At 49.4% G+C, this 22,446-nt stretch overlaps 1 protein-coding gene across 1 annotated transcript in view; it reads right to left on the reverse strand.

The window, feature by feature from the left end:
- Window positions 1-22,446, reverse strand: part of RNF17 (ring finger protein 17) — a 2,333,865-nt gene that overhangs the window by 2,157,598 nt on the left and 153,821 nt on the right. The window contains exon 5 of the mRNA XM_086933472.1: window positions 15,191-15,252. Coding sequence (XP_086789598.1) covers window positions 15,191-15,252 — 62 coding nt within the window. The remainder of the gene's footprint in view (window positions 1-15,190; window positions 15,253-22,446) is intronic.

The raw sequence follows: 22,446 nt of genomic DNA on the forward strand, positions 1-22,446 counted from the left end.
AATAGGTTAATGGTCAGGAGTTACATTTGTGATGGGAAGGTACTTCATTTATTTCTACAATGTGAGGAGGTACGTGTTCACACAGAAAGATACTATCAAGGGTGGGCAATCTTCCATGTTAGGGTCAGGCAACTGACTGGCCCTAGTGGCAAGGAGCAACTGCAAGACTAACCATTGTGAAGATGTTTTCCTACTATATAAAAGGGGATTATTTCTCCGGTTAAAAAATGCTGTGTGTGGCCCTTAAAGACTCCAAACCAGATATAATTTGTTCGCAGGAAACCTATCTAACAAGACCAGCATTTCATGAGACACAGACACTACCCTACAGCATAGCAGCATAGCACTTGGCAACAATCAATCATAATTGGGATTCATTTTTTAATAAAGAGGCACTTGGAATACACAATGTTAAGAATGATAGGAAGGGGCAGTACCACATTTTATGTTGAAAGCTTTAAGGAAGACAACTCATTTTTGTTACTCTGTATGCTCCTACTAACGCCAGGGACCACAACAAAGTAAATTTATTGAAGAAATATGCAATTGGAGACCTGATCTTAGTGGGTGAATTTAATTCAGTTTGGGACCAGCCTCTAGACAGGAGTGGTGAACGAGGAGCGTCAATTGATGCCTTTTCAAAAACACTGAAGGGGAACACGAGTGGGATTTTTTGGGATGGTTGACTCGAGACCCGCTGATTGGAAAGAGAATATTCCTTTTTTTCCGCCTCATGTGCATTGTACTTTCTCCTGGATCGACCTTGTACTGCTCAATAGTCCCTTGGTTGCCCTCATAGTAGGAGTAACTATTATACTATTTTGCCTAAAAGAAGGTACAGTGGTGCATCCATTTAGGGCAGACAACAAAAAACTGCAGGGTCGAATCTCTATATGTGGTTCTTTAGAGACCTTATCCTGAGGAAGTCATTGGACGAGCAGATTAAAGAGTTTCTCAAATTAAACATTAAGGAGGAAGTGGGCAAAGTGGGCTTGTGGGGTGCACTGAAAGCCATAGTGGAAAGCACATGTAATTTCTCTGATGGCCAATCTGTATACAATTCTTAAACAGGAAGCTATGAGGCTAGGGAAAGACACTAAAGAATTACAATATAAATATTCTCCTTCGACAGCCATTCTAAGACAGCCTAAGACCTTCCTGATTCAACTCAGACTGCTGTATATTAATAAGGAAGAGCTCTCCATGAAACGGGCCTCGCACATGACAGGAAACATGGTCCTACTTGACTAGGCAGCTTACAGAGAAAAGGGAAAGGGAATAGTCCAGGAAATCTCCTAATGCACAGGGGATTTAGAACAGACTAAGGGCGATAAGCTTGTGCTTTTCTGACATTACTTTAGGCCAGTGGTTCTTAACGTGTGGTCTGAGGTCCCCTGGGTGTCCACAGGGCATTCTGAGGGGTTTTACAACATGTATTAAAATTAATCAATTAAAATACAAATAAGGAAGCAACAGTAAAAGTATGAACATTTTATAAATTGGATTGGTAATTACACCAAATCTTTCAATACATGAGCATTTATTTTGGGTATGTTTGTTTTTGTATTTTTGTGAATCGTTTTGAGGTCCAAATCATGGAAACTGCTTAGACCCTGGCTTCCAATAATCACTGTGCGGGTCCACAGACTGTAGTCAGTCAGTAATGATTCAGGGGGTTAACATAAGTCAAAAGGTTATGAACCACTGTGCTAGGCTATATGCTAAAGAAAAACTTAGTGCCGCTAGCCAGCAACATTTCTTAGACGAGCTGACTCTACCCGACATACAGCCAATGAAAACTGCTGGAAGAGGACATTTCCCAGGAGGAGGAGATATAGGCAGCCATCAAAACTCGGACATAATAAAGCTGCAGGCACGGATGGGTTTACAAACCCTTTTTTTATAAAATATACAATGGTTTTTGACCCTACAGATGAAGAAACTGTAACCATATAGCACAAGGGGTGGTCACAGGAGATATGGCAGAAGCGTTACCATCAGTGCTTTATAAACCAGGCAAAAGTCGAAGGTAATGTGCCGCTAACAGGACAATTGTACTAATAAATGTATACATAAAATTTTACTCCAAGAGCATAGCAGTGAAATTGGAAAATGTACTACATGCACTGGTTAACGTAGACTAGTTAAATTTTATAGCTTCCAGACGGACGCATGATAACATTTACAGGACCTAGACGAAAAGGCACACAAACAAGGTTTTGGCAGTATTGGTGTCCTTTGACACCGAGAAAGCCTTTCAGCAGGTGGACAGGTCTTATCTAGGGATGGTCATGGGCAAAATGGAATTTGGGACACATTTGCAACGATAGGACTTGCACAATATAGTTGCAGGAGTGCGAAAATCACCCTAAAGATTCTAGGTCAGTAGCGGTACACTTAAAACCTTTTTTTTTTTTAAAGGGGGGAGCCAAGACCAGACTGATCAATTTTCCTTTACTTTTTACCCAAGCATTGAAACACTTGGCTAGAAAATCTGCACTGAGAGGGACGTAGTAGGTATCCCTTCTGGAACGGAAGAGTATAAAATCTCTGTTGGATTAATGGGCATGCCCAAGATAGAGCATTGAAGCACTCTCCACCATCCCTTCTGTAGGCTGCGGCAAAACCATGAGTCTACTTCTTACCGCAGGAGAGACCAGCGACATAGGGAGATGTTGGGGAGCCAAGAACACACGCCAGAGTTCCCAGCCCGCATGAATTGAGGCGCCAGAGGAAGCAGCTGCAAGCACATCAGAGACAGGCCTGACTGGCGCGCAGGAGAGCCCTAAGCGTTCGGGCAGGTAATGGCTGCAGGAACCACTGCCAATGTGGCAGCATCCTTGTGAGGGAGACATCTTGGTCCCAGGGACCCCTCGGCAGCCAGAGGGAGAGCAGGGGTGATCCCCCCTGCCTACCGGTGAGCGGCTCTTGCCCATGCAGCCGTCGGCAGGCCCGTGTTGGTGGCTGAGAATCTGCGCACTTCCATAGTGCTACAAAGTGGCCCACAGCGCAGCAGACTGGAAGCTTCTGTGGTGGCAGGAGGGGAATCGGAGCATCCCTTTGAGACATACCCTGCCCCCTGCATATCAGTGGGTTCCTTTATGTCATCCACCAGAAGAAAGCTGAAAGGAAGTTGCCCCGGGAATGACCGTGTGCTGGGTTTGATAGACCGGCCATCTCCCTCTGCCAGAGTACCCCTTCCTGCCATACTTGGGTACTTGAATGGGTCCCTCCTGTGCCAGCTATCTGCATGCGACCTGCATTCTGTGCCTGATATCGCGCTCTCCATGCCAGCGACCTGCTATCTGTGCCAGCGACCTGCATTCGGCCCGGTATCGTTGCCTGCATTGCTCAATTTTGTGCCAGCTATTTGTGCCAGCGACCTGCATTGTGTGCCATTGATTGTGCCAGTGATTGTTTTTTTTGTGCCCGCGACCTCGTTCTGTGCCAGTGATCTCGCCCAGCATTGTTGTTGTGCCCTTAGCCCGTCCCTGCCGCTGCTCCCCTGCGGCCCCACCCCGCTCCCTCCAGCTCCCCCTCCACACTAGCCACCCCCACTAGCCACCCCGCTCCCGCCTCCCAGCTGCTCCTCCCTCGCCCCGCCCCACTCCACTTATGACAGATGCACTTGCGCGCAGCGTTCACGCGCAGCAGACGCGCCCTATGCGTGCCAAAGGTAAGCCCGTCTACGCCCGGACCGCGCCCAGCGCAAGACCCCCTGGCCCTCGCATTATCCACTCCACCCGCCTAACGTACGACGCCGCAACCCTCACTGCGCTCAACACCGGCCGCCTCCCCGACTGCCACAGAGCCGCCCCTGGACGCACCCATGGACCCTTTGCCTGTCAATCCTGCAAGTTCTGCTGCATCAGGACCCACTCTACATCCACAAACGCCAAACAGAGCTCAGGCAGAAACCACCTGAAATGCATCCTACTCAACACTCGATCGGTCCACAGACACTCCATCAAACTATGGAACCTGCTGGACAACACTACGCCGGACGTCGCCTTTCTTACAGAACCCTGGATGAACGCCTCATCAGCACCCGACATCGCAATAACCATCCCGGACAGCTAGAAGATCATCCGAAAGGACCGCATCAACCAGACAGGAGGAGGCATCGCCATCGTCCACAAGAACACCATCCGCATCACGACCAGCTCCGACGATACCCTCACAGCCACCGAACACCTCCACTTCCAGATTCACACCGACCCCAAGACCACACTTAGAGGCACCCTCATCTACAGACCACCAGGACCCCGTGCACAATTCAGCGAAGACATCACTGACTTCATCAGCCCACACGCCCTCCCCTCCGAAGACTACATCCTACTAGGGGACCTCAACTTCCATCTGGAAAAGAACAACGACAGCAACACCACCACCTTTCTGGACAACCTCACCCATCTCGGACTCAAACAACTAGTAAACACCCCCACCCACTATGCCGGACACACGCTCGACCCAATCTTCTCCTCCAGCAAGCACATTTCCTTCAATCACGTCACAGGACTTCACTGGACGGACCACAGCTGTGTTCACTTCCGCTTCAGAAAGACCACAACCCACCACCACCCACAACAAGTCCCCCGCAGAAACTGGAACAAACTTACCACCGACCAGCTCACCACTTCGCTAAGCCAAAACCTTCCCGCCAAATCATCGGACCCTAATCAAGCAGCCATCAATCTCACAATGGATCACCTACTGCGTTGACGAATTAGCGCCCTTGAAAAAGCAACACAACAATCCAGGTAGCAAAAAAGCCTCCTGGTTCAACAACGACCTCAAGAACTCCAAAAAGAACTGCCGCACCCTCGAGAAAGCCTGGCGAAAAAACCCAACCACAGACAAAATGACCGCCCTCAAGGACGCCACCAGCTGATCCGATCCACCAAGAAATCTGCATTCAAGGATCGACTCGACAACAACGCCCACAACAGCAAGGAACTCTTCAGCATCGTCAAAGAGCTTACCAATCCCAGCGCCGACACCAACAACATCACTCCCTCTCAAGACCTCTGCGACTCTCTAGCCTCGTTCTTAAACAGAAAAATCGCTGACATACATAACAGCTTCGGCGACCAGTCCACTCCCCTCCCCTCACCACCGAACTGAAGCACCCCACCACCACCCTTTGCGCCTGAAACCCGATCAGCACCGAAGACATCCGCTTGATGAACTCCATTCACTCCGGATCCCCAACCGACCCATGCCCCCATCACATCTTCAACAAGGCCGACTCCATCATCACACCCCAACTCCGGGATATCATCAACTGCTCCCTCAACACCGCTATCTTCCCGGAAAGCTGGAAACATGCCGAAATCAGTGCCCTCCTGAAGAAACCTACAGCAGACCCCACTGAACTTAAGAACTACCGCCCCATCTCGCTGCTCCCTTTCCCTGCCAAAGTCATAGAGAAGGCCGTCAACAGTCAGCTCGCCGCCTTCCTCGAGTCCAACGACTCCCTCGACCCCTCACAGTCCGGCTTCCGAGCCAAACACAGCACCGAGACCGCCCTCATCGCAGCCACAGATGACATCCGAACACTACTCGACAACAGGGAAACAGCTGCCCTTATCCTCCTGGACCTCTCCGCAGCATTCGACACGGTCTGTCATAGCCCCCTTGTACAATGCCTCAACAACGTCGGGATACAAGGAAAAGCATTGGATTGGATCATATCATTCCTCGCCGGAAGAACCCTGAGAGTCCGCCTCCCCCCCCCCCTTCAGATCGGAGGCCACCGAAGTTATCTGCGGCGTACCACAAGGATCATCGCTCAGCCCCACCCTCTTCAACGTCTACATGAGCCCCCTTGCATCAATCGCACGCCAACACAACCTCAACATCATCTCCTAAGCGGACGACACACAGCTGATCCTCTCCCTCACCAAAGACCCAAACACCGCCAAAACCAACTTACATGAAGGGATGAAAGACGTAGCTGAATGGATGAAGAATAGTCGTTTAAAACTGAACTCAGACAAGACGGAAGTCCTCATCCTAGGATCATCCCCCTCTGCATGGGACGACTCATGGTGGCCACCAGCCCTAGGCAACGCGCCCAAACCAACGGGACATGCTCGCAACCTAGGATTCATCCTAGACTCCTCTCTCTCGATGACCAGACAAGTCAACACCATCTCATCATCATGCTTTAACATCTTGCGCATGCTCAAAAAGATCTTCCGATGGATCCCCACCGAAACAAGAAAGACGGTCACCCAAGCACTTGTCACTAGCCGACTGGACTACGGAAACACCCTCAACGCCGGAACCACAGCCAAATTACAGAAAAAACTCCAACGCATTCAGAACGCCTCAGCCAGACTCATCCTAGACTTACCCTGCCACAATCACATTTCCGGTCACCTGAGAGACCTTCATTGGCTCCCCGTCAACAAGAGAATAACGTTCCATCTCCTCACCCACGCGCACAAAGTCCTCTACGACCTAGGACCCAAATTCCTCAACACGCGCCTAACCTTTTACACCCCCACCCGCCAACTACGATCGTCCAATCAAGCCCTCGCCGCGATTCCACGCATCCGAAAAACCACCATGGGAGGAAGATCTTTCTCCTACTTAGCGGCCAAAACTCGGAACTCTCTCCCCACCCACCTCCGCCTTACACAGAACCACCTCTCCTTCGGAAAACAACTAAAAACTTGGCTATTTGATAAATAACGACGCCCCCTCAAGCGCCTTGAGACCCTCCGGGTGAGTAGTGCGCTATACAAATTCTTTACTTTACTTCACACTAGGGTGTCATGTGGTTGGGTTGTGCCTTAATATTACTGGAAGCACTACAGCATGAGGCTAAGACACACCCTTTGACTGTTTGAAACATTGGGGCACCCCAAAAGCGGGAGAGCAGAGGAAACATCCTTAGCCCCCTTACCCTGCCCAAATAAGAGGAACCCTACCCGCCAATCTAGACAAGCCTCATCCTGCAGCCCAAGCTTCGAATCCAAATATTTAAGGCTGAGCTATGAGAAGAGTTGAATATGTATCTCACGAGGGGCCTCGCGACCTCCAGTTTGACCTAACCGTGAAATATCAGACCTCCAAACGGATGTGGACTCTGTGGGCCAGTATATACTGGAAGCTGAGGGGCAAGTGTAGGCAGTCACAGCGGGCCATGCAGAGAAATCCTCCTAACTGGAGGAGCAACTCAAAGGGGCCCATTGATAAGCCGGAGTACTCCAAGACCTGCTCAAGAAGGGAGAACCTGCATCTGAGGACTCAGTGGCCTTTGTGGTAGACATGCACTCGATTTTGCTGGGCAACGGCCACCTGATGTGCCTCAGAGTTCACCGTACTGGGGCACTCAACGACAGTCCCAACAGAGTCCACGAGGTGTCCTTGACAAATTTCATTACTTTTTAGAAAAGGAGTAAGTCATTCAACAAGCCAGAAATTAGGGGACATGAGCTTTCAGGATTACGCATGCACAATTTATCAGGACGTCTCCCAGCTAACACTACAATGTTATGTTATGTTATAAAGAGCTTATATCGCGCACAAATACTCACAAGTGTCCTGGGGCGTAAATGAGCTGAGGTGGCGCGGGCAAGAACCATTTAAATGAGCTGACTAAACAGATGTGCTTTAAGCGGTTTTTAAAAAGTAAAAAATCTTGGGTGTGCTGTAGATCCGCTGGGAGAGCATTCCAGGCAGTTGCTGTTGTGGCAGAGAGAGACTGGCCCCCCAGACGTGATCTGCGAAACAGAGATCTGTATAATTTGAAGTTTTTTCAACAATCAATCAATCAGGGGTTTATAAAGCACCCTACTCACCCGTGAGGATCTCAAGGCGCTGTAAGGTAGGAGGTGTTAAGGGGGTGCAGCTCCGGGTCAGGCGAAGAGCCAGGTCTTGACTTTTTCTGAAGGTGTTCAGAGTGGGGGAGCGTCTAATGTTGACTGAGCTCATTCCAGGTCTTCGCTGCGATGTAGGAGAAGCCTCTTCCGCCTGTTCTGGTTCTGTGTATGCGGGGGGTTTCTGCTAGGGCAAAGTCGGTGGAGCGGAGATTCCTCTTGGGTACGTAGAAGGAGACTCCTTCATTGAGGTATTTGAGCCCAATGTTGTGGAGGGATTTGTAGGTGTGAGTGAGTAGCTTGAAGGTTACTCTCTTCTCGATGGAGAGCCAGTGGAGGTCTCGTAGGTGCTGGGTCATGTGCTCATGTCGTGGGGTTCCGAGAAGGAGTCCGGCCAGGATGTTCTAGATGGTTTGAGCTTGTGTAGCAGGGTTTTGTTGATTAAGGCGTAGAGGGCGTTGCCGTAGTCCAGTCTGCTGGTTACAAGTGCGTGGTGATGGTCTTTCTGCATTTGTGGGGGATCCACTTGAAGGTCTTACGTCGGGAGTTGAAGCAGGTCGAGGCAACAGCGTTGATCTGGCGGGTCATGGTGAGGGAGGAGTCTAAGATGACTGAGGTTCTGGGCGTGGTCAGTGGGTGTGGGAGGGTTTCCAAGAGCAGGGGGCCACCAGGACCTGTCCCACGCTGTGGGGGAGTCATAGGACGAGGACCTCGGTCTTCTCAGAGTTCAGCTTCAGGCAGCTGTCCCTCATCCAGGTTGCGACGTCTTTCATTCCTTCTTGGAAGCAGAGTCTGGTGTCTTCGGGGTTCTTCGTGAGGGACAGGATGAGCTGGGTGTCATTGGCATAGGATACTATGCAGAGCCTAGGCTGACTGACGATGGCAGCGAGGGGGGCCATGTAGATGTTGAAGAGTGGGGCTGAGCGAGGATCCTTGGGGTACTCCCCAGTTGAGGGGGGGAGGGAAGAGGGGGGAGTCTGATACTTTGGGTTCTTCCGGTAAGAAAGGAGCAGATCCAGTCGAGGGCGGTTCCTCGTATTCCAGCATCGTGGAGTCTGGCTGGGAGGATGCGGTGTGAGACGGTGTCGAAGGCTGCTGAGAGGTCTAGTAGGATGTGGCCCTGGTCGAGGAGCATGCAGATGTCATCAGGGGCGGCGAGGAGGATGGTCTCGGTGCTGTGGTTGCTGTGAAATCCGGACTGGGAGGAGTAGAGGATTGCGTTCTCCTCTATGAAGGTGGTCATCTGGGTGTTGACGAATCTCTCGGTGACTTTGGCTGCGAAGGGAAGGAGAGAGATGGGCCTGTAGTTTTTCAGGTCCGTTGGGTCGGCCGGCGGTTTCTTGAGGAGGGGCTTGACTTCTGCCTGTTTTCAGTCGCTGGGGAAGATGCCGTATTAGAGGGAAGTGTTGATGGTTCGTCCTAGTTGCTGAGCTATGGCGGCGATAGCTCTGTGGTGGATGTGTGGTGGACAGGGGTCCGTGGGAGCTTATGAGTGGGTCTTCATGGTCTTGGGGGTGTCTTCCGTGGTGGCAGGTTTCCAGGAAGTGATGATCGGCCGGTTGTCGTTGGTGGTGTCAGGAGTCGGTTCGCTGAAGAGGTAGTAGAGGGCCTTGATTTTCATGTGGTAGTAGGAGCCAAGCTTTTTGTAGAGGTCCTGGGATGGAGGGACATCCGTGGCTTCGCTGGGGGGTTTGGTGAACTGCTGTATGACGTTGAAGAGTTCTTTTGTGTTACTTGCATTGAAGTGGATTTTGTTTTTGATGACAGTCTTCTCGGTGACTCTTATGCGCTGGTAGTATTCCTTCATGGTGTTCCTATAGTTGTTATGGTCCTCTGTGGTTTTCTGGTAACGCCAGAGTTTCGAGGAGTCTGCAGGAGCACCTGGCTTCTTGGAAGTCGGTGGTGAACTAGGCTGCCTTCGGGGCGCTATGATTGGTGGGGTGGCAGAGGTGTGCGGGCTTGTCAGCTCAGATGGAGATACAGTGGTGTAGGAACGTATTCCAAAGGAACACCAACTGGACAGAGACAATGACCATCCCAACTTATACCTTGCGAGAAACTCCTGGATTAGGAGACCCACAATGGCCGACCCAAAATGGCAACAGATCGGCCCAGAGGATCAAGAACAGCTCCTGGATCGAGATCCCTCCAGACATCTGGACCTGGTGGCACAATTGCGGTGGAGGGGGTATTTGTGCTCTGCTCCTCCTTCTGGCCAATTTGCACAAGGAGGTGAGATGAGTGATGCCTCGGCGACTGGTGAACTTTTTATGTTCCTAAATACAAACCTTTGGGGAGTAAGAGGGAGATTGACAATCCCCTTGGGCAGATAGTTACTGAAGTGGAGGGGCTCCTTGCCTTGACAACATCGGACGGCCCGTGTTGGAAGACACCATAAAAAGTGAACACATTTTGCTGATCTTCTGAAGCCTTTTACCGCAGCATTTCTTCCTCACCCAAACACGGGAGAACATTTCTGGACCGAGTCCATCTCCATAAACGTTTGAGAACTCAAAGGGAATCCTTAGTGGGTCATATTAAGCACGATGAAGTCCACCTAGCTATTAAGTCATTGAATTTCAGAAAAACACCAGGCCCAGAGGGCCTCACAGAACTTTTCTACAAGACTCAAGGGGCTAAACTCACTCTGAAATTGGTGAACCTGATTAAACACTGTGTTCTCTACAGAGAGGTTGCATGGACGATGGGGGAGGTGACAGTAATGGGTATCCCAAAGCCCAACAAAAATCCCCGCAGGTGTGAGTCTTATCGACTGATAGCCCTTTTAAACACAGACGTAAACTGCTTACGAAGATCTTGCCCACACGCCTCAATGTTGTACTGCACACTCTTATCCATCCTGATCAGAGTGGATTTATGCAGGGCTGCGAGGCTTTATGAGACATACTTCAAGAATTGGGGGGAGGGGGAGTTTTGTTCATACTAGATATCACGCAAAAAAGAAAAAAAATATCAAGGGGAAGGCACAGTAGTTTTGCTCTCATGTGCTGAGAGATGCAAGGAAATCTTCCTCAGTTATCGAAAAAGAAATGTTACTCTGCATGTGAGCAGTGCAAGAGTTCATTATTTTAATTGTGCATTGTTAAAGACTCACTATTAGACGGGGTAGCCTCAGCACTAAGTTGCTGGTGCTTCTTTTTTCCATGGATCTTTGTGCTCTCCTCTACATAATCAGCATGACCATGGTCAATTACAGTATGTGCACACTATATTGTAGTCAAGAGTTCACATAGCAGTCTCAATTTATTAATGCTCCTTTAATTTCAATCAGCGTTTTTGATCACACCAAGTTGCTGGTGTTGAATTGTTTACATGGAACATGTTCCAGGTAAATGCAACAAGGCAGCAGATTTTTGGTCACATTTTCCTGACAAAGGTAAAGACCTGGGTGAACGTAAGAATGTCTAGTGTTTTATTGAATCAGTTGACCTTGAATCTCTAATGTGCTTCTGTGAAACTTTACGGAAGAAACCTTTATCAGAATATGAAATGTTGTAGAATCATGAAGTTTGTTATGGACGGCTGGCCAAAAGAAAAAATGTCTGACTGATAATCTCCAGTCTTTTAGAAAAGTTTCTCATGAACTGCCCATCGAAAATGGGTTGCTGCTTTCGAGGAAAAAAAGGAAAGGGACAATGTTTCCCCGGCCAATGTCAGGAGCATATATTATTTGATCTGGCATATATAAGGCATTGTGGCATTATTCCGAATAAGAGGAGACAACATGATACTTCCAGGTAGCCAAAGGTGGATTATGTGGTGTAATTCAAGGTTAGAGTGTGTAAATATTACAAGTATTTGGACAAGCATTTGCTCATTAGAAATGCCCCAATGGTGGCTAAGGAATTATTCGAACAAGTGTGGGAGGAATAGCCTTACATGTCTTGGGATAGACTGTGCCTGATTTAGTGACCCACAACTGGTTCAACTATAGAGCTATTACTCAGGGGCAAACATTTTTAGGATCTAGTCTGCTGCCTGAAAGAAGTTCTTAAAGAGAAATCTGCAGTAGGAATAATCTATCAGAAAAATGGGTTTTAGCAGTTCACTGGAGTAACACAATGCTGGGGGACACCATGAGAGACTGTTACCACTCTTACAAGTTCATGTGAAGGCTACATATCAGAGACAGTGGACGGATGAGGAGCACTTTAGCTTATGCAATCATTAGTGGGGAGCAGAGGTCCTCCTGTTCAGGCCCCTTTTCCGTCTACACAAGGCTAGAACGGACATATTTCCTCCGAGAGGATAGCGAGATGGAGCTAAGGATTTTTTGGGGGAGGGGGATCAACAAACAGATTTGACTCTTGTAAGACGTCACTAGTATAGTTTAAAAGCTATGATGGGAAGTCCCAATGTCCTACACAGTGAATTATCATCTGCCGCTGGCAAGATGTAATCCAGTAACTGAAACAATACTCTGATGTTCGTGACTGGGACATTCACTTTTTTACATCCCTCTACCAAATAACGACCATGGGAACTACAGGCAGATCACGGACGACAACTGGGATTTCCAAATGGCTGAGAACTCACAGACGTCAGTTTTGGGATCAGCATCTATAGCCGCCTCTGCCATTTCTTCCAGGTCAGAAATGGAAATTGAGAACAAAAATCGACATCAGTTTTGTTTTCAATCTGAGAGAGGCTACTTATTGAATCTTCTTGTCTTACGCAACGACTGAGGGGCATGATGTGAAATGGCACGTCTTATACAAAGTATATTTTTAACAATTAAAAACTAAGAATTCATACATATTCAGAAAACCCCATATATTATAGTCCAGCTGGCCTCATGTTTAGATACAATGATTAAACATCCAAAAGGACAAAAAACCTTGTTATACAGAGAAAAATCACAAATCATTTTTTTACAACCAGATTAATGTCTAACTTTTTTACAATTGAAAACAGTAACGCGAGGAGCCTGGCGCACATTTATATAGCAAAAAACAGTGGACTCTAGTAGTTTGGGGGATCAGGGTAAGAATAGACTCAAACTGGAATATCGATGCCCACCAGAGATGCCGTGTCCTGCGATTCTGCAACAGGCACAACTCGAGCCGTGATCTGGACGGTTTAATTGGCTCAAAAGCGGGATATCCAGAAATCCATGCTATCATTGGTCCTAATCGAACCACTCCTCTCGACCTGTACTACCTCCCTGCCTAAGGATCTGCCTTGCATGAAAGGCAATTGTTTATAATTCCAAGACAAACACGATTTATATATTTGTCCTGAAGATGATGCCATTTATCTTGTTTTTCGGCATCGAAACGTCGTCGGCACAATAGGATCATATGTACTGAATATGCTTGTGAATGCTGTGTACAATGGTCACTCAAACTACAATCAAGTCTGTTCACAGATTATAAGTATACAGACCGATTTGCTCGCTCTTGCCTATACTTGTTTTGTCTTGTTCACTGTAGGTCACGGGCTATGCCCCCTTGACATTACTTTCTGATTGTGTGCAACGCCAAATAAATTCCTGTCCGACTGGACAAAGGACATAAATACTATTCCAGTTTGTGTCTAACTTATTACAAAAAACAGTGGACCCTAGTAGTTTGGAGGATCAGGGTAAGAATAAACGCCCAAGGTCCCTAGTGTACTACCTTCAGGTTCCCTGGTTTCCTATAACTGCACATTTATATAGCAGCTTTTCGTACTGCAGCTCCTTTTGAAGAGGTAGAGGAGCAATGTGTCTTTGGGGACATTCAACCTGCTTTAGAGTCACATGTATATCAACTTTAGTTGTCTTCTATGATTTCCTTTGGGGGCCTATCTAGATACAAGTCAGATTCTGGACAATTGCTGTAAGAAATCCTTTTTGCATTATTCACCTGGAATTTCTAGGAAACTAAAGAGCAACAGCTCTCAGCTAAATGGGTCATTTTCAAAGACCGGAAACCGTTTTTCAAATTAAATTGCAATATATGGTCTTTTGTTATGTCATCTGTAATGTGCAAGGCGACAAAGCAGGTTGCACTACGTTCAAATCCCAGATGATAACCTGTAGTGGAAATATGCTCAGTATACATCAGGAGCAAAAACTATAAACTGACATTAAACAAATGTGACAGCAGAGGCTAGTAATAACCCTGAGAAGGATTGTTACTGGTCATTAATCTGCGTTTTTTGTTTTGTGCAGAGATTATGGAATATAGAAGGAAAAAAACTTGGCTATTTGGCTGTCTTCTCTGCCCTCTCCAGGAGCACCATCCTAAAAGGCTTAATTGGTACACCAGGAGAGTAAAGGAATCTGTTATAACACCCCATATTCAGAGCCCATTGCTTTTCAGAAAATGTTACTCAATGATTTTGTTCAGTCTACACAACCAGAAATTGTTTTTTGAAGCCTGCTTTGTTCATTCTTTCACATAACATACATAAAGGCTAAATCTGTCACTAAGACTCAAAATTCTAAGCCAAAAACTAAAGCACAGAACACCCATTCACAACCTATTTCTTTCCACAGGACCACTTGAAGGCAGGGGTGGTATTAAGACGAATGAAGTCAGTAAGCATCAAAAGTGGAGGGAGGAGGCAGAGTACAGCTGTCTCCTAAAAAACATTTTAGATCATGCAATTTGATTTTTTACACGTTTTGGCTGGAGTTTGAATGGCCTTAAATTTGTGTTTTCAAATGTGCACCATGTTTTGTTAATGTGCCAAAATTCATACGGACACCAATATTCCACAATAACCTGTCCAGGTTAAACATTCTAAGCCTTAACACCTATTTGTACGGCCACACATAAAACAAATTCTATAGTTCACTCACTTGGCCATGTCTTAGGGCTCAGTGGACTAATGCATCCACTGCAAAGATCTTATCTTGACCACATGTTCACTCAGCTCGTCACCCAAGGTTAATAAAAATAGTATTACTGACTTATGTAAAAAAGGTTTTAAGAGAGCATCCAAAGATTAACATATGCTTATTATGTGTTTGATGGTTTGAGAAAAACAACAAATTAAGCCATTTGTTGTCGGAGAAACCACATTACATTATATCTCAAATGTGTAATTGATGTGGAGGATGCACTCATGAATAATCGTCAATATGACAAATACACACATGCATTACTTGTGTGGGTGAAAAACATGGCATGTGAGGTATAAGGGTTTGAATGACCCAAGATCTACTTTCTGAAATATGTTTGATTAGAGGAGTGGATAAGCACCCCAGCACTTATCCATTTTAAAATATTCTTCTATACTTAAGTATTAAAACACTTCCTGGCTTTTCAACAAATGAGATGAAGTAATTTAATATTAGTGGCATTTGCACGTTTGAAAGTGGTACACTTAACCTTCTATAATACTATTCGTACCTTTGCAGAACACAGGGCAGAGCAATCTGCTTCATCACAATTTAGATGATGTTTTTGAGAACCTGAAAAAGAATATTTTAATTTAGTAGGTTGGGGAAAAAAAACACATAAGCATCTTTAGGTATGCACAAACTTGACTGTTTCAAGAAATGCAATTTTCACATTTATTTCCTCAAGCAAACTGAATAGGAAAAGGTTTCCAATAAGCCATGCTTTGTCCATAACAATACTCTAAATCTGAATATGAATGCACTGCAAAATTTAAAATTTAAATCCCATAATGCACATTGTCAAAGCAAAGAAAAGAAGCGTTGGAAAAGTCAATAGGTCTGGTGTTGGCCGCCAGACTTCTAGTAATTCTTGCTTTGGCATGGTTTTTGCAAAACTTAGTTTGGGAACACGCAGGGCCATTATCAATCAAAAACAAAAAGTTTGCAACAGGCAAAAACGTGTTTGGGGTCGAATAAAACCCACACATTATCCTAGTACTCTCTGGCACTTAATTCAAGAGCTGAGTTTGTGGATGGGTTCCTTGTGAAAGGGCGAAATGCCGTAACTCTTAGTGAAGTCAGACAATGGCTCAAGTGGGCGGTTACATTGCTCCTTAATGCATGATGGAGTGGGTGGAAGAAAAATGTGAATGTCACCAACCACAGACTAAATGATGAACTCTGGCTGAAACCCCTAAAAGTAAGTACGTTATACACAATTTTAGTAAACTCAGGTCCGGACGAACACTGTCCTCAAAGAAAAATAATCTGTCTGGCATTGGCTGCAAACCTCCTGCCCTTACGAAAGAAAGGAGGAAATTAAGCTGCGAAAAGCAAGAAAGTAGAGACGAGAACAAAAGACTAAAAAAAAGAAGAACATAGGAGTAAAGGGAAAGTAAAGAAGGAATTAAAGAGTGAAAGTAGGAAAGGGCAAGAAACAAGATAGAAGGGTAAGAATGGCGACAAGAATGAAGTCAAAAGAATGAAAAACAGGAAAATAAAGTTGAAAGAAAAACAGAAAAGTGAGAAAGAAATATAACGAGAAGGAAAGGAGAGAAACAAGGAAGAGGAAAGTGATAAGGGAAGGAAAGGAAACAGTAAAAAGAATGAAAGTCAAGGAAGAAAGAAGGAACATAAGGAAAAGAAAAATGAGATGGCAAGAATGAAGGATGGCAAACACAAGAAGGCAAATATAAAAAGCAAAGATGAAAGAAGGGAACAAAAGAATGGAGTAAAGAACGAAAAAAAGAAGGTTGTATGGATGGAGGAAAGAAAGAAAACAGTAAAAAGAGGATAACTTAATATAGAAAGCTTCAAATGGAGACTATCTGTTATGCTATAAAATACCAGCAGGCAGAAAAGCAAAACACAGCAAAATGAATTTACAACACTGTTGGCAGGAGATAGGATCTGATAAAGTTGGAATGTGTATCAGAAGCATCCTGCTATCACACCAGGCTCTAAACAAAAATGCAACACGAAAGCAATTGTAAAGTAATACAAAACAACAGCATTGAAGGGTAATAGCTTGTGTGCAGATGTGAACCTCCCTGAGAGAGAGCAAAATGCAGTTACTCAAAGTGAAGTTTACCAATGACTGAAGTAGGTTGTATGCTGTACTAGGCAGAAGCAAAATGTGAATGACAACAATGGTTGTAGAGAGAGGGCTGAAAGCTCGTATATGTAGATTAGACATTTTAGGGGGAAAAAAATCACATGAATGGGCTACATTAGACTTTTTAAGATTCAAATAAATACTTTTTAGGTTAAAAGTTAAGTGAAGATTTGAAAAGCACAAGTTATTACTTGTGTAACGATATATCTGTAAGAGACATTAGTTAGTGATAGATTCCTTACCTTAGAATATCCCCAGGCGTCAGACTGGATCCGGAAAGTTTTGGGTAGCAGTACCCTTGCGCGTCGGTAGGCGTCGTCTGCGGCTCCGCGTCAGTCGTCGGCGCCGTGATGACGTCGGAGTACTTAGACGCCGCCTCCGCGTGCTGACGTCAGTTCTTAGCCACAGCTTTTCCGCGCCAGAAGCGCAGAGCCATGACAAAAACCGACACTGGTGCCAAGAAACTAGGGCCCTGAAAGGGGATGACCTTAACCCTAGATATCGGTTCGCAGAACGGGGAGGATGGGTGGGTCGGTAAGAAATCTATCACTAACTAATGTCTCTTACAGATATATCGTTACACAAGTAGTAACTTGTGCATCTGAAAGAGACACGTTAGTGATAGATTCCTTACCTTTTAGATACCCCAGCAATACCATCCCCGTGGTGGTGGGTCTGCGAACCAATACTTACACCAGAAAGTCCTGGAGAACGGAACGGCCGAAGTAGCCATCCCTCCGGACTTGACTGTCCAGGCAGTAGTGCCGTGCAAACGTGTGCAACGAGGCCCACGTAGCTGCCTGGCAAATGTCCTGCAAGGGCACACCTCGGCCCAAGGCAGTTGTAGTGGCCGTGGCTGGAGTGGAATGAGCCCTCAGCCCAACAGGGGGTTCCTTCTTAGCCAAGGAGTAACACGCCTGGATGCACATGATAATCCATCGAGAGATGGTCCGTTTGTGCACCGCTTTCCCTTTCTTAGCGCCCGCGTACCCAACAAAGAATTGATCATCCACCCGGAACTGGCGTGTGCGATCCAGATAGAACGAGAGCGCACGTTTTGGGTCCAGACGGTGGAGCCTCTCCTCTCTCGAGGGGTGCGGAGGCGGAAAGAAGGTGGGCAATGTGATGGACTGCCCAATGTGGAAGGCCGTGACCACCTTAAGCAAGAAGGAGGGCCTAGTCCTCAAAACAACCTTGTCCGGATGGACTGAAAGGAAAGGAGGCTTACAAGATAGAGCCTGGAGCTCACTCACTCTCCTGGCAGAGGTGATGGCTACCAGGAAGGCAGTCTTCAAAGAAAGAAGGCGAAGAGGACAGTTGTGAAGTGGCTCAAAGGGAGCACACATCAGAAATGTTAGAACCAGGTTAAGTCCCACTGAGGCATCACGAAGGGAACAGGAGGAAAGGTATGAGTGATGCCCTTCAGGAATCTGTTTACGATAGGGGACTTGAACAAAGAAGGCTGGTCAGGCAGCCTCAGAAAGGCTGAAAGAGCCGAAAGATAGCCCTTGATAGTGCCCAGAGCAGAGCCCTGCTGGGCAAGAGAAAGAAGGAAGAGAAGAACCTCAGAGAGAGGGGCATTGAGGGGATCCACAGCCTTTGCTGTGCACCACGCCACAAATCTGTTCCACCTGCAGGCGTATACCGTCTTTGTGGAGGGACGCCTGGCTGCCAGAATGATGTTGCAAACCTCAGGAGGCAAGTCAAATGGCCTCAACTGTCGCCGCTCAATCTCCAAGCATGGAGGTGGAGACTGGACAGGTTAGGGTGGAGGACCGTCCCCTGCTGCTGCGACAGAAGGTCCTCCTGAAGAGGCAGACGAACCGGGGGATCGACTGACATACTGAGTAGCTCGGGATACCAGTACCTTCGTGCCCAGTCCGGAGCCACAAGGATGACTTGTGCCCGGTCGCGCTTGATCTTCTTCAGCACTCTGGGCAGAAGAGGTATAGGCGGAAAGGCGTACAACAGACCGCAGCTCCACTCGCGACGAAAAGCGTCTCCGAGCGAGTGCCGCCTTGGAAATTCCAACTGATGACATTGCGCGTTCTCTTCGGTGGCGAATAGATCTAACCAAGGCTCTCCCCATCACAGAAAGAGCCCTTGCGCCACGTCCGAGTTCAGACGCCATTCGTGATCCATCGAGCACCGACGGCTGAGTTCGTCCGCCCTGGCGTTCAGAGAACCTGCCAGGTGTTGAACCACCAGAGTCACGCCCTGATGTTCCAGCCATTGCCAGAGACGCAGAGCCTCCGGGCAAAGGGTCCACGACCCCACTCCGCCCTGTTTGTTGCAGTACCACATGGCGGTGGTGTTGTCCGTGAACACCTGCACTGCACTCCCTCGGACAGACGGGAGTAATGCTTTCAGTGCTAGACGAATCACCCTCAGCTCCAACAGATTGATATGGAGCCGGGACTCCGCCGGAGACCAGAGTTCTCCGATCTCCGCCTCGCCCAAGTACCCTCCCCAGCCCTGGAGGGACGCGTCCGTCACAACTACGTGCTCCGGTTGGGGAAGGGAGAGGGATCTGCCGTTGACCCAATCGCGGTCCGTGAGCCACCACTGCAGCTGTCTCGCAGTGCCCTCCGAGATCAGGACATGGTCGGACAGGTTGCCCCGGTGCTGGGCCCACTGAAACTTCAGGTCCCACTGCAGAGCCCGCATCCACCACCGTGCGTGATGCACCAGAAGGATGCAGGAGGCCATCATCCCCAGAAGCCGCAGCGTCAACCTGACCGAAACCCGGGATAACGGCCGAAATACCGGAATCAGAGCCTGTATATCCCGGACCCGCTGTTCGGGCGGGTAAACACGAAACTGCGCCGAGTCGAGAACCGCTCCGATGAAAAGGAGCTTCTGAGAGGGGCACAGGTGTGACTTCGGCACATTGATGGAAAATCCCAGCTGGTGCAGGAGATCCGCCGTAGTCTGGAGGTGGCTGACGACTGCCTGGGGCGAGCCCGCCTTCAACAACCAGTCGTCTAGGTAGGGAAAGACTGATACCCCTAACCTGCGCGGGTGAGCTGCGACCACCGCCATCACCTTCGTGAACACCCGTGGGGCGCTGGTAAGGCCGAAGGGGAGCACGGTAAACTGAAAGTGCTCGAGGCCTACCGTGAACCGCAGGTAACGCCGGTGGGCCGGCAGGACAGGGATGTGGAAATATGCGTCCTGCAAGTCCAACGCTACCATCCAGTCTCCTGGGTCTAGGGCAGCTAAGACCTGAGCCAATGTCAGCATTTTGAACTTCTCCTTCCGGAGGAAGCCGTTGACGTTCCTCAGATCCAAGATAGGGCGTAGGCCCCCTTTGCCCTTCTTGGGTACCAGGAAGTAGTGGGAGTAGCAACCACGACCTACTTCTGGCCCAGGAACGCGCTCGATGGCCCCCTTGGCCAAGAGGGCCGAAACTTCCTCCTGCAGGAGCCGCAAGTGATCCCCCGATACGCGGTGGTGTTGCGGTGGCATGGCTTGAGGGGTCGTCTCGAAGGGGAGGGAGTAGCCCCTTCGGACGATCTGCAGCACCCACCTGTCCGAAGTGACTGTGCGCCAGTGAGAGTGGCGATGGCGAACCCTGCCTCCCACCGGCGTCACATGGGCCGAAAAGCACGGACTAGGAGGGCTTAGAGGCGGATGCTGCGGGGGCAGGTGTGGACTGGCTCCGCTTGTTCCCCCGACCGCCTCCACGGCGGTTTCCACGGCCGCCGCCGAACTGGATGACAGTTTGCGGCGAGTGGCTGGCGACACGTGTGGGGACGCCCCTTCCCTGGCCACGAAAGGAGCGAAAGGCACCCACTTGCTGGCGCGGGGCCGAGAGGCCCAAGGACTTGGCCGTAGCCCTGGAGTCCTTAAATCGCTCAAGCGCGTGGTCTGCCTTGTCGCCAAAGAGGCGACGGCCATCGAACGGCATGTCCATGAGTGTATTCTGGACGTCTGCCGAGAAGTTGGCGGATCTCAGGCAGGCGTGGCGTCGTATCGCCACCGTCGTAGCCATCGCTCTGCCCAGCGAGTCAGTAGTATCCAGTCCGCACCTGATAGAATACTTCGCTGCGTCCCGGCCCTCCACTAGGGCTTGGCCGAGTTTGGCCCGTACCTCCAACGGACACTCTGGCAGCACTTCCGCCACTGTTTCCCACAGAGAGTGGGTGTAACGGCCCAAGAGGCATGCGGTGTTGGAAGACCGCAGTCCCAAGCTAAGGGACGAGAACACCTTTTTGCCATAGGCCTCATACCTCTTTGATTCCCGATTGGGAGGAGCCGTCGGAAAGGCGGTCTGGGAGTTAGAGGCCTGGATAACCAGACTCTCGGGGGTGGGGTGGGCGGACAGGAAACATGGGTGGCCCAGGGCCGGGCGGTGGCGTCTGGCCACGTTCCTATCTACAGGCGAACCTGTAGCGGGCCTGGACCAAGTGCCCAAAAGAACGTCCGTCAAGGCCTCATTAAACGGCAGCAGAGGCTCCATGAGCATGACTGCGGCTTAAGGACCTCAGTGAGGAGGTTAGTCCTCACGGCCGCGACGGGGAGCTCAAGGCCCAAGGCCTTGGCTGCCCTCGTCAACACCACACTATAAGTTGCACCCTCCTCCGAAGCCACGGTAGGAGGAGAGACAAAACCAGTGTCTGGAGAGGTGTTCAGGCCACTGGCCTCCCCAAGCTCACCTGTCCAGTCCATGTTAGACTGACACTCCCTGGTCAGAGGGTCCTCAGACCCCTCCCAATTCTCCTCGTCCCCCATCTCCTGAGATTCAGGGTCATAAGTGAATGGGGTGGGTTCATAGAATTGAAATTCTCCGAACGGCGTCGAGAGCGGCACCGGCAGGCGTCGACCCGACGTCGGAACCCAGTGAGAGGAGGCATCGGGGACGGCGCCACCCGAGGACGGCGCCGGAGGGGACACCACACGGACCAACGCCGGGGGGGGTCGTAAGGTCCACAGGTGACGATCCATCGACCGACAAGGGCCCAGCGGTGCCCTGCGGCGCCGGGCCCGAAGGCACCGACGACGCCGGGGCCGCTGTACCCTGCGGCGCCGAGCCCGAGGGCAGCGGCGGCGTCGGGATCGTGGAGCTCTGCGGCGCCGCGGAACCCGTCGGAGGAGAAAGGGACCTCATGGCCATGAGGAAGCGCTCGATCTCCTCCGGCGTCGCGTTCAGCCCAGGGACCGGGGGGTATGGGGCCGAACACGGCGCCCGCGACTCACGAGGAGCCGCGTGGGCGGTGTCACCCGAACCCCCGGTCGCGTCGCGCGAGCGTCGGGGGGAGTCAGAAGAGCGATGATGTCTCTTCGACTTCTTATGCTTCTTACCTGACGACTTGAACCCGGAGGAGTGGCGCCGACTCCCGGAGCTGTGACGGCTCCGTCCCCGCGACCTGTCCCTCGACCTCCCGTGGGACCGGGACCTCATACGGCGCGGGGCCGACTGGCGGATCTCGAGTCGCCTGCGGGACCGCTCCCGCCGGGCCTTCCTCGAGAGGGCCCGACAGTCGGAGCAGGCCTCGTCGTCATGGTCGACGCCTAAACACATCAGGCACAAGCGGTGGGGATCCGTGACCGACATGGTACGGTCGCATTCGTCGCAATGCTTGAAGCCGGGCACCCCTAACGGCACCGTCGGAGTCGTAAAGACTTCGAAATGGATCAAAAAGATCACA

Source organism: Lissotriton vulgaris, chromosome 8 (genome assembly GCF_964263255.1).
Source record: "Lissotriton vulgaris chromosome 8, aLisVul1.2, whole genome shotgun sequence".
NCBI classification, from domain to species: Eukaryota; Metazoa; Chordata; class Amphibia; order Caudata; family Salamandridae; genus Lissotriton; species Lissotriton vulgaris.